Source organism: Habropoda laboriosa, unplaced genomic scaffold (genome assembly GCF_001263275.1).
Source record: "Habropoda laboriosa isolate 0110345459 unplaced genomic scaffold, ASM126327v1 scaffold22, whole genome shotgun sequence".
NCBI classification, from domain to species: Eukaryota; Metazoa; Arthropoda; class Insecta; order Hymenoptera; family Apidae; genus Habropoda; species Habropoda laboriosa.
The window spans coordinates 6503504-6515273 of NW_017100261.1; the positions used below are offsets into that span (position 1 = coordinate 6503504).

The 11770-nt window shown below is 38.2% G+C and overlaps 1 protein-coding gene across 1 annotated transcript in view; it reads left to right on the top strand.

Moving 5' to 3' along the window:
• The window catches only part of LOC108572730 (G1/S-specific cyclin-D2), a 94037-nt gene that overhangs the window by 78158 nt on the left and 4109 nt on the right, over positions 1–11770 (top strand). Inside the window, exon 3 of the mRNA XM_017935008.1 lies at positions 5579–5741. Within this exon, the coding sequence (XP_017790497.1) occupies positions 5579–5741 (163 nt within the window). The remainder of the gene's footprint in view (positions 1–5578; positions 5742–11770) is intronic.

The following is an 11770-nucleotide window of genomic DNA, read 5'->3' on the forward strand; positions in this document are numbered from 1 at the left end:
TGTACATTTGGGGCTTGTTTTATATTTGCCACTCGGTGCAATTTTTATACCAAATACTTAAAATCGAAAACTATGCCTTCTTTGTTATTAAAACTTCGTAAGAAATAAAAATACATACGACTACTGTTTTTGCTAAATTCTGTAAAATAGTCTGAAGCTTGAAGAGTTAACAACCCTCTGCTATCAAAAAATTTCAAATTCCTTTATTCATTCATTCAGCACAAAATAATTAACCCCACTGTTTGGTATTCTTCCAATTTCAGTATCAAAGCACACGTTTGCGCGCTTAATTTTTCATAAATAGAACAAACTTAATAAATTCTACTCGATGCAGTTAGTCATTTCGGCTTTTGAATGGTCCACATGGTACGTTCTCAAGTTAAGAAAATTTATTTCCACCGTAATATTCACCTCTGACGCGAAGCATTTCAACGTTCGACCAATGATCGATACACTCTACTGACAGCTGCAGTGGAAGAAAAGTTCGAGCTGTTATTTCGAAACGGGTGTAATAATCTATCACGAATCGTTCTCCCTGCAAGGAGTACAATACACCGCGTCGTCTGTGCAGCCTATCGAACCGCTCGATTCTCCTCTACTCCTGGCCGCGTAAAAATCACGCCTATACCACTGCGCGGCCGTCGTCTTTGTTTCATTCACCGGCACTACGTGTCGCGTTACGAGCGTGTACGTACGCACTCGAGTGTGAAGCTCCACCCCCTCAAGGATGAGAGGTCAATCGGGGAGGTGAGGCGAGAAGGAAAGGCGAGATAAGCCTTGTGAAAAAAAGAGAAAAAAAATGTGAGAAAGAAACGAGAGCGAGTGAGAGAGAGAGAGAGAGAGAGAGAGATCCTTGGATTTATCGAAATATCTTTTATAATTAAAGAAACTTCCCCTCCTCGATTTCACCTTTTCGTCACAGTTTACACATCGACGTTTCATTAAAATTCCCAATTCAACGGTTTCGTGTAACAATTTCGTTCTGAATGATCGCATCCTTGTTTATTAGAAAGCGGACGATTTAGAAATTATCTACCTTTTCACGTGTGAATTAATTCGGCGTTTGAGAAATTAGGAAAAGTATCCGAGTAGTTGTATTTCTATCTCACTTTTGTAATTGTGGTTTGATTTATTTTGGATCGGTAGTTAGTGTTTGAGAATAATTTACGTGGAAGTGCTTATGGTGTCTTTTCTGTTCTTGTAAGAAAATTATTTAGATCAAGGTATTAGATTCCATTTTTTTAAGTATCACAATAAAAACGATCAGGTGTTAAATAATTTTTTAAACACTTATTGTTTATTGCAGGAATCGACCATAACGAAAATAGAGAATATGGAAATCCTCGTTTTTATGGACTGAAAATATAAAAATTTCTCTCAGTCAGTATAAAAAAAAAAAACATTCTATTTCGTTCACTTCTTCGACTCGAGAAATTTTCCATTAAATACTGGAAACAATTAATACATGGGCAAATAAATAAACATTAAAAATTTCATGTGAAACATTGAATACATAAAAATTTCCGAATAACCTCTTAATATATGGCCCCATAAGTAAACATTACAAATTTCATATTAAACATTGAATACAAGATAAAAATTAATAAACTAATTTCCCATCAAAAACTTCCATTAATTTTCCTAAAATCTCTCGATCAAATAAAAACCAAGACGAACTCGTCCTCTGAAACTCCCATTTCAATTAAACAACACTCCAATCGAAAATTGTACCAATTAACATTAACAAACATCTTCAAGATTCCTCACAATCTTGAACTATCTTCTGCAACAAGTAACCAACCATAAATTCCCATTGAAAATATCGATATTTCTAATAAAACTCGTGGAAGATGTCGCTAATAACGTCTCGTTTAGAAGCGAAGGAGGACCACGCTAAGCTCGCTTTATTTGGCGAACGAACGAAAGGCAGCGGCGCGGCGCCGCCGTCACGTCACAGCGTTTCGTAAGAGAGAGACTTGCAGAGCCTTGAAGTAGCAGCAGCAACGTGTACATATACCCACCGAATTCAATGGACTTTTAATCAAGCCGAAGGACGCGTAGTACTCCACGTAGTATAGCCGCCGTGTAATTTCACGGTCGAGAGAAAACGAGGGTACTACGACGTACTCGAGCGAGCAGCGCATCCGCGAGACGGAAAGGAAACAGAGAGCGTACGTGTACACACGCTTACTACGATCCGGCGGCGATACACGCCGTGGAAGGAAACGAGAGTGTATAACCCGCGTGCACGCGAACTTTAAATGGACCTTCCGCGGATAACGTGGAATATTTAATGCGGGATCATGGTTAATACGGGGACGAATAATACCCGGAGGAATATTTTGATAGGTTTTTCACAGTGTACGTTAACCCTTTCGTGACAGAATGTATTTTCTTTTTAGTTTGTTAATTTTAGAAACATTTTTGAAAATTTTCTTCTTTATCTGCAGATGGTATTCGATGGATATTAAATTCTGATCAACTTTTATTCCGGTATTCTAGTGGATGTCTGTAAAACCATGAAAGAGTTAACCCCTTAACCTATGATTTCTTTTCTGACAGTGCATCTAAGCGTCAGCCATTTTACTGTTTTAGTTACTGTATCAGGTAACCAAAGCTAATCTGTCACAGATTAAGTTCATTTAGGAATCCTTAATCTTACGAGTTGAAACAAAAGTTAGGATTATAATTAATTTTTCTTACTAATATAACTATTTTTGTCACATCCTCACCGGAATCTCTGTCACGAGTCTGGCACGTTATTGTAGGTTAAAGGGTTAAGGGAAAAGGGTATCGAATGTAAAGGACGAATAATATGGAGTAATATATTGGTTTCAATGAAACGTTCTGAAAGTGTATATTAACCCTTTCGTGGCCGATTTGTTTTTTATAAATTTGTAAATTTGTAGGACACATCAATAGAAATATCTGGGAATTCTTTTTCCCCCCCAGTTTTTCAGTCACTGTGTGTTTCTTAAAAGCTACAGTAGCATTAAGAAAAATTGTTAAAATGAAAGTTTCATGAATTTTTTGGCACTTACTGTCTAAATATGAATAATACAAGTTCCACTCATGATTAGAAGTAAGTTCAGGCTGACTCGAAAAAATCTTTGTCACCATATTCTGTTAAATTAATTGAGAAGATTTCTCGCAATAAATGATACATCTTAAAGACATAGAAAAATTTGTATACACGCATAAACAATCACCGAAACCTGGTAATATACACGATTTAAAACTTTCTTTCGTTAAGTATGTTCGAGAAATTGTAAAGAAATAATGCACATCTTGTTACAGTTAACACAAGCAAGTGGTAATTTCGTGTTGAAAATTCGGCTGTAACGGTCTGTTATCGAGAGAAACAACGTAATTATGTCTGCATATAACGGATCGTATTGTGGTGTATTCAACATTCACGGTATATTCCGCATGCGAATTGTCCGATATGTAAATCGTCGAGCGTGTGAGAGTACGAAGCGGTATTAAGCACAGAAAGTGAAGGATGTCCAGTATATTGAACACGTGATACGAAGGGTACATCGACGATGTCCAACATACTGAACATGTAATGTTAAAGGATATTCACCGCATTAAACACGTAACACGGGGAATTTCTTATACTAATATTACGTGCCGCGTGAAATATCTTCATATACAAGGTGAAGCGTTCACGAATATTTTTCAGCGAGAAACTGGTCTTCACAGTTGAATTCATCGTTTTCTGTTGGAACGAAGGGAACGGAGTATGCATTTATATGTGCATCTTTTAATCTTTCACATTTTCTGCAACAACATTTCATATATCTAACGAAATACAGGAAAAATCTCGGACAATTTTGACAAAATTAAAGTTTCACACATTGGAACGTTCTTCCATTAACCCTTTCGAGGTTACATTAATTATTTTTACAATTGCAAAAGTATCATAGAGGCTCGTAGTAATCGAAGAGGCTAAATTTATCTCACCTTATCAATTTTTTCTCTTATTCTCGGATTTATCGATGATTTTTCAGTGGTTTGTGACATTTCACAATTCAAATGCGAATTTTAAATTCTCGAAATACTAAACGTGGCAAATAATCTCGCTTAAATTATTTTCTTCTTCGTAATAACACAAGTACGCTCTATTTTCCATAAATTTTTCCAACAAGTTCCGAGATTTATCTCGAAATGTGTCAGGTACTTTCGCCTCACCCTGTATATAACAGGCACCGCAATCTGTGCAACGCATATCGCAATGTTTTAGTGCACGAGATGTCTCACTTTGCAGAACGTATCAGAAATCTGTACGAAACACGTAAAATATGATACTTTCAATCTGTACGAAGCTGTTCCGAATACCTCGCACACTGTACAACATTGTACAGGATCGAAAACACCCAACTTACATAACGTAGCCTGGCGTGACATCAGCATACAGGATAATTCCTGAACTCTTCCTCTTCCCCCGCATTACACTCCGACATAGTGCATATTCAATGTGTGCAAGACGTAAAAAGCTATCCACGTGATCTCCAATAGGATAGAGAACGATCACCTTATCTATTCCTGTGCATCATCAGAACACCCACCAGCCACCCACGTCCAACCCCCTGTTGGAGACTCCGTGGGTATTGTAGAACAGACGGTTTTACTTTAGCCAAGCTGGTGTGTGTTCTCATACGAGCAGGCACAGCAACCGAACTAAGAGTCTACGTACTTCGAAATTTTGAACACATTCGGAACGGCGTGACCCACCATGGATCATTGCTGAGTGGATAACAAAAGGTTCGGAACGGTGTGACCCACCGGTTGGTCATTGCTGAGTTGGATAACAAAAAGGATCGAATGAACGGCGTTTTCCGCGGTGGGCGTTTTCCACGCTCCACTGCAAGAAATATAATTCGACTTATATCCACCTCTGTTCACCTTACGAATCATTTCAGTAGAGCGTTGAATTCGTCCTCAACTGTCGAGCAAACTACCGTTTGACTTTTAACGCTATGTCAATTAGAAACAGAAATACGGCGGTTTAACCCTTGGCACTCTGAATTCTTTCTTTCATTTTCTTTCCAATAACTTCGCATTGTTTCAAGTGTCTTGTTTAAAATGTACTCCAAAGGACAATTGGTCGATAGGAACATAGGACACTTTTTTGTTACAAAGAAGGGTCGTATACTTATCTATACTCTGTCCAATTTAAGAATAACCTCGCTCTCGGACCGATTTTCCCGCAGTTCCCGCAGAGAGCGTAACAGAGTGTAAGACGGAGAAAAACGTAGGCGGTTAAGCGGGGGTTTGGACGTTCTAGCCCTGCCTTAGGCACGTCCCCATGCGCGAGGCGAGGTTATTCTTAAATTGGACAGAGTGTAAGTACAAAAAAAATATTGCGAAATACGATACACATTTAAACTGGCAATTTAAAAATCTCGAGCGTGACTCGGCACAGGATTACCTGTGAATAAAATCGACGCGTCGAGTCACTCGACGAAGGAGTGCAAAGGGTTGAATCTCGCTACGAACTTAACGAGCAACCCGACAGATCCGAAGGAATGAAAAACTATCGTCTAAACGCGTTGTGTCTTGACGATTGTTGCAGAGGTGGGAACAGCTGGTCGTCTCGAAGCTGAAATGGGAATTATCCGCCGTAACGCCCGGTGACTTCCTGATGCACATCCTGAGCAGACTGCCGGTGCCGCGTACCTGGGACCCGGTGATGGTCAGGAGGCACGCGCAGACCTTCATCGCCCTCAGCGCCAGAGGTGAGAAACGATCAGGATTACCGGGCTGCATATGTATTTATGTATGTGGGACGAGCGTGCATGCGAATGCGTGCGCGCCGCACCGTGGAAAATTCGAGGGAGCCAAGGTAAATGCCGTGAACGATTCGTTTGTGTGCAGCTCCGGAAAGATAGGGACGAGGCAGGATTAAATGGATCATCTTGGCTACTTTTAGGATTCTACGCGGGCCGTGTGTACCCAGGAGATGTGTTGTAATCGTGGATGAATGCATAAACTCGAGATGTGAATATTAACGGGACGTTGTCAGCTGGATTAAAAATTCTAGCTGCCTGTAGCGAAAATTCGAATCTATGGTTCTATGGATCTGTTGGTTCGCTACTGTGCTGGGGAAATGTTGTTTCGAGTAACGTGTAAATCGAATAAATTAGATTTATTCGTTAGTAGGAGTTTTCGAATAAAACGGAGGAATAGATTTCTTTTTTCAGTTCATTTAAGAATCACTCTTTTTCTCAAACGTCTCGTTAGAAATCTTGTGGGAGCATAGGCATGTTGAGCTATACGAACTTAATTGAATCTATCATTATTGATATAATTTGTATTAAAATCTGTTATTCGAATGAAAATTCAACGAATTTTTATTTTTATTCGACTAAAATTACATAAATTCCTTCCTTAAGGGTTGAATAGTAACGACCCGTGAAACTATATGAAAGTAGTTTGTTCCTAGTACCTGTTTAACTGTTTAAAGGAAACGCGTGTAAAGCGAGGGTGCTTTTTTACACTTGTGAATGATAGATTGCCTCGCGAACGGATACTGTTTTGAATAGAATGAAGCGGGGTATTTTTTTTAGGCTAGTAAGTGTCGCACGAAGAATTTCATGTGAAAATAGTAACCTCAGCTACGTTTTTATGGGTCGAGAACGTGTAAAAGAAGGCAGAATCTTAATTATGAAATTAATATCAATCGCAGGAAACACTTTATATGCGATCTGCTTACACCGATATCAATCTAATGTTTCCTCAATCAAGCAACCTAACGTTTCACCAATTTATAATACCACAACGATTTTCCATTACCGCGAATCGAATTTCCATGGTGATTTTGCATTATTTACTAAAAAAAAATAAAAGTTGCAACTAGAACACGATCTATAAATAATTTCTTCGCGATTCCAGGAAAAATGTTACACTCTTATCAGTTCAGAATACATATATTTCTCGCTGATATTTGAAATATGAATGAACGTGAAATTGTAAAATTAGATTGTTGAACAGTTTCAACTATCTAAGCGCCGTTACGGCGGAGTTCTAGAAAACGAAATTACTATTCGTTCTACTTTTTCACCCTTGTAAAACTCGTTACGGTAAATATTGATATGGCATATTATGCCATATTTTTCATAATATTACTAATCGTCGTTAATAGCAGTCGCGACAAAGACAATTAACGAGAAATGGTGAATTCGTGTATGTCGCATCGACGAGTTTATCGCAGAAATGTCGCACCTCGCGATGAATGTAGCACAGACGAAATCTTATTTGCGTTCTATTTTTTATCGCTATGTGACTCGTCGCAAGTGCTTCGAATATTTTAAATGGAACGATAATACCGAACAACGATAGGGAATATTTCTTTCTCTTTCCATTTTTCTCTCTCTCTCTCTCTCTCTTTTTCCTCTCCATTCTGTAACGCAATTACGCCAGTTTTCACGATTACGTTTAATTTCATTTTCGTGTATTTTAAACCGAGACAACATCTCCCGGAAGTACGTCGAGTGAGCATTCGTTCATTAAAAGGGCCATTATCGTTTCAATCACGAATCGTTTACAATTCTTCACCTTGTTGTACAATATTACTGTAGTATTGCAATTTAGACGACCGTTGGTCGTGTAATTACAGAAACGAGCTTAGTAATTATTGCTAACGATTGAACGAGAAACAGGTAGGTACACACGTTTATATTCTTAGGGTCGGTTCGCTTAAATTAGATCTTTGATCGGAGGATTCATTTTGGAATTTTTCTTCATGAGAAATCTCATGAGAAAGCGAATTAAAGTTCTCTTTGAAATTGAATATTAACGTTGTCTTCTGCATATTAAATTATTCGACGTCCGTCTTTCTGGTTTCACGTTTAATTCTCTGTAAATGACGAGCTCGATAAACGTCTTCTCGAAACAGAGAATTAACCCTTAAATGCATCGTGTTGGCTTTTGGCTACATTTTGCACCGTGGCAAACATGGTAATAAAATTAGATTAAATTAAATGGGAATTAGAAAAATTAGAAAAGTAGGAAAATTAAAAAATTAGAAAACATTAGGAAATTACAAAATTAAGAAAATTTAGGAAATTAGGAAAAGTACAAAATTAAGAAAAATTAGAAACTCCGGAAAATTAAAAAATTAGAAAAAAATTGAACTTTCTGCCGCATGCAGAATCTCTCCCCGTCAAATTTCTCTTCATTTTACTCCCCCTTTGTGGAATAACAAAAGAAACACCTCAAAGGGTTAATAATTTCGGTCATTTTCACTTTTAAAGCGGAAAATTCGAAGTGGAAACGTATCTGAAATTCGATCGCGTTTCTCATTGACTCGTGAATAAAATGGCGCGATACCCTCCGAAGGATTTGCTGCGCAGAGGACTTTTCGGTGCTTATTAGAAATTATAATCGCGTCACGCAACGTGTGATAAATGCGATACGCTTAAAAATGCAATTCGTACGCGCGGGCCCTCATTGTCAGCCTCGTTAGAACCGTGCCACGGCGTCGTAAACAATCGGGAACGTGCATCGTTAACTCACCCGTTAATGAATATGCCGGTACATCGTATAATGCACTCGGCGGAAACCATCACGTAACTACTTTCAATCGATTCTGCGTACTATACGCGTGTATTTTTCCCATTCTGCGCTATTTTTCTCTCGTTTCGTTTCGGTTTAATGGGTCATACGGCGCCCACGATTATCGACAAAGCGTTAAATGGCCACGGTGATGACGTAGCGACACGCACAGTGGTTCAAAAGAGAGAAAAATCCTGGCCGAGAATTTTCGAGACTCGATATTCTAAATGGAGCCAGTCGTTTGGATCGATTGATGTTTGTTGTTCCAAAAATTTCTTACTTGGAGTATTTCGAGAAACGACTGAAACAAGAGGGGAAAAAGTAGATTTTCACTTTCGTTTCTCTTTTTTTCTTACTTACATTCACGATGAAATATGAAGCATTAGAATATCAACGTGTCACGTTATTAATATTCTATTGTGATATTGCAATATTTGAATACTATTTTGAAGTTAACTATTGGAATGGTGAAATATTCAGTCAAGTAGAGTTTTTATAAGAATAAATAGATAAAAATGTGTAAAATCTTTACGAACAAAACTATAAACATTTTCTGTCGTTATGTTATTGTAAACAATCACAAATATTAACAAAAATTTTTGAAATTAGAAACATTGAAAAATGAGAAAATTGAGATTTATTCCTCTTTTGTGGAATGAAAAGAAATTTCTCATATGAATAATAATAATTAATAGTTCTGTGGGTATGGTACAAATCACTCAACAAATCTTCATTCCTAGATAGAAATTATATTATTTCTAGATAGAAATATCTAATAAAATGCACAGAGTATCACAAAAGAAGCGAAATACAAACAAAAATAGTCTCTTGAGAACTCGCTATGTACTTAAGTATCGTCCTCGTACAAAGCTCCATGTTCCTCCATCATTCCAAAACCAAAAGAGAAAAAGAGAAAAAAGAAAGAAGCAAAATACACTCAACACTACCAATTCAAACAAGAAAGGACAAACGAGCAAGAGAACAAGATCAAGGAACGATTATCAAAATCGTCGAGCGAATTCACCTAAAACAGAGGTGGATCGATTAAATCTTACTGGAAAACCGCGGAATCGAAAGAACCTGGAATGAAAGAAGAAGAGAGGGAAGGAAAAAGAAGAAGAAGAAGAAGAAGAAGAGTAAGAAGGGGGCGTCGAACACGAGGGGATCGCGAGACACGTTTAAATCCCCTTCTGGCCGCTGCCAGTCGGTTGTTATTACAAGAGAGGATGGCAAAAAGCAAGGACCATCGTCCTTCGTCGTCTGGCCGGCTCGGTGGTCCCGACTGAAGAAGGAGAAAAGACTAGAAGCGGGCCGGGAGACGATGATTGTTTCTCACGAGCCAAACTAGGTAGCTCGGCGAGCCCGGTTCGAGTCGGTTGACCCTCTTTTTCAGCGACGAAAAGAGAAGCAAACGGCGCCACGAATTCCAGCCGCTTCCTTGAATCGCGGAAGGTCCGTGAACCTGCTGCTCTCTCCCTCGCCTTTTTCGATTCCACGCCCTTGTCACATGGAGGACGCTCGCGACGACGTACACTGGCTAATTTAAACGATTTCCAAGTGGACAAATTTATTAAGAGACGCGTTCCAGGATGTTTTTTTCAAAATATAATTTCAGTTATTCTAGATTTCTACCCTATTAAGATGCAATTTTACAAGCATGTAGTAAGGAAATGAAATGAGAAAGTAGGAACGATATTTAGTAAGCTTTCTAACATTCAGAATGTTGTTTAATTGAAACTTAGAATTTAATTTATAATTGGGGTAACAGATTTTTCGAAGAGTTTTTATGAGATACTCAAGTTAAGTTGAAATAAAAGTGAAATATTCTTGAAAGAAAGGCTGGAGCAAAATGATCCATTAGCAATTTTCCAAAAGTGAAGTTTTAATCAATATTTATACTAGGAAAGTTAATATACATTTCACATAGTTGATAAAACTATTTAAAAAAAAAAAAAAACAACAACTATGAAGTAATGCAGAAAATTTGTCAGCCCCGTGTTCTACAATATAATGCAGATTTTCAGCGGGGAATAAAGATCTCGGGTAAAAACTTAGGGGAGAGATTTGAAGAAGTAGATTTTAATTTTGCCATCAGAAGCGAGCAGGACTAAGTGCAAGCGGCAAGAAAGAAAATAAAAGGAGGAAGCTACCGGAAAGAAAAGAAAGGTAGAAGTAGAAAGACATTAAGAAAGAAAAGGGGCGAAAGAAAGGCAAAATATATGAAGAGGGAAGCTAAGAAAAGGGCATCGAAAGAGAATAGGGAGAAAGAAAGAGACATCGAAAAGAAAAGAACGGCAAAGAGGAAGCATGCCCCTAAGAAAAAGGAAGAAAACGAGTGAAAGAAAGGTAGAATACATCAAGAGGAAGTCCAAGAACGGTCCATCAAGAGAAGAGAACAAAGCCTAATAACCAAGAGAAAAAATTTCAATGGAAATTGCATTGCACCAAGGAAATACGCAAAGACCAGTGCAAAAGTATACAGGAAAAAGAAAAGAGAAAGAGATCTAGCAAGATCAAGTACAAAGTATTACAAATAAAATTATCGAATCAGGAAGAAAACAGATTCTATTCAATGGAATGATGAAAAGTTAACAGAAAGGAATCAGAATCAATCTAGTGGGAGGGTGCTTTTCATTAAAGAATGTCGTTCTTTAATTCACAATCCACGAGGACAACAGAAAGCACCTGCACGAGCTGCTGGAGAACTCCCTTTCTCTCCTTTTCTCTCTTTCGCGGCTCTGCAAATTTAAGAGCGGCTTCGTAGAATTCCATTCTTAATGGCTTTATTACAGCGCGCGAGCACGGTCTCCGTTGAATTTCAGCTCGTCCATCGTACATTTCGTTTGTCCGGGAACCTGCTCCCATCTTTCCATGAATGAATAGCGTCTCACGTTTGAGAAAAATCCGGACAAAACGCGCGCTGGAATATATATTGCCAGCGTAAAGGGATGAATACGATCTCGTCGATGATTGCCATGTTTATTGTCGATTCTGCTTTACGACGGTTTCTTGGATTGTACCCTCTGAGCGAGTTTCATCGAAAGAATTGATTTAACTTGTTAACTGGCACATTCTTTTTTTTATCAGAAATGCTTCGTGGTTGGGTATTATTAACCCTAGGAAGGCCAAGGGATGATAAAAAAATGTCCATAAAGTTGTAAACTTTAATTATTTTTCGTAGAATAACTTGTGTAGGCCTCCAATAAATTTC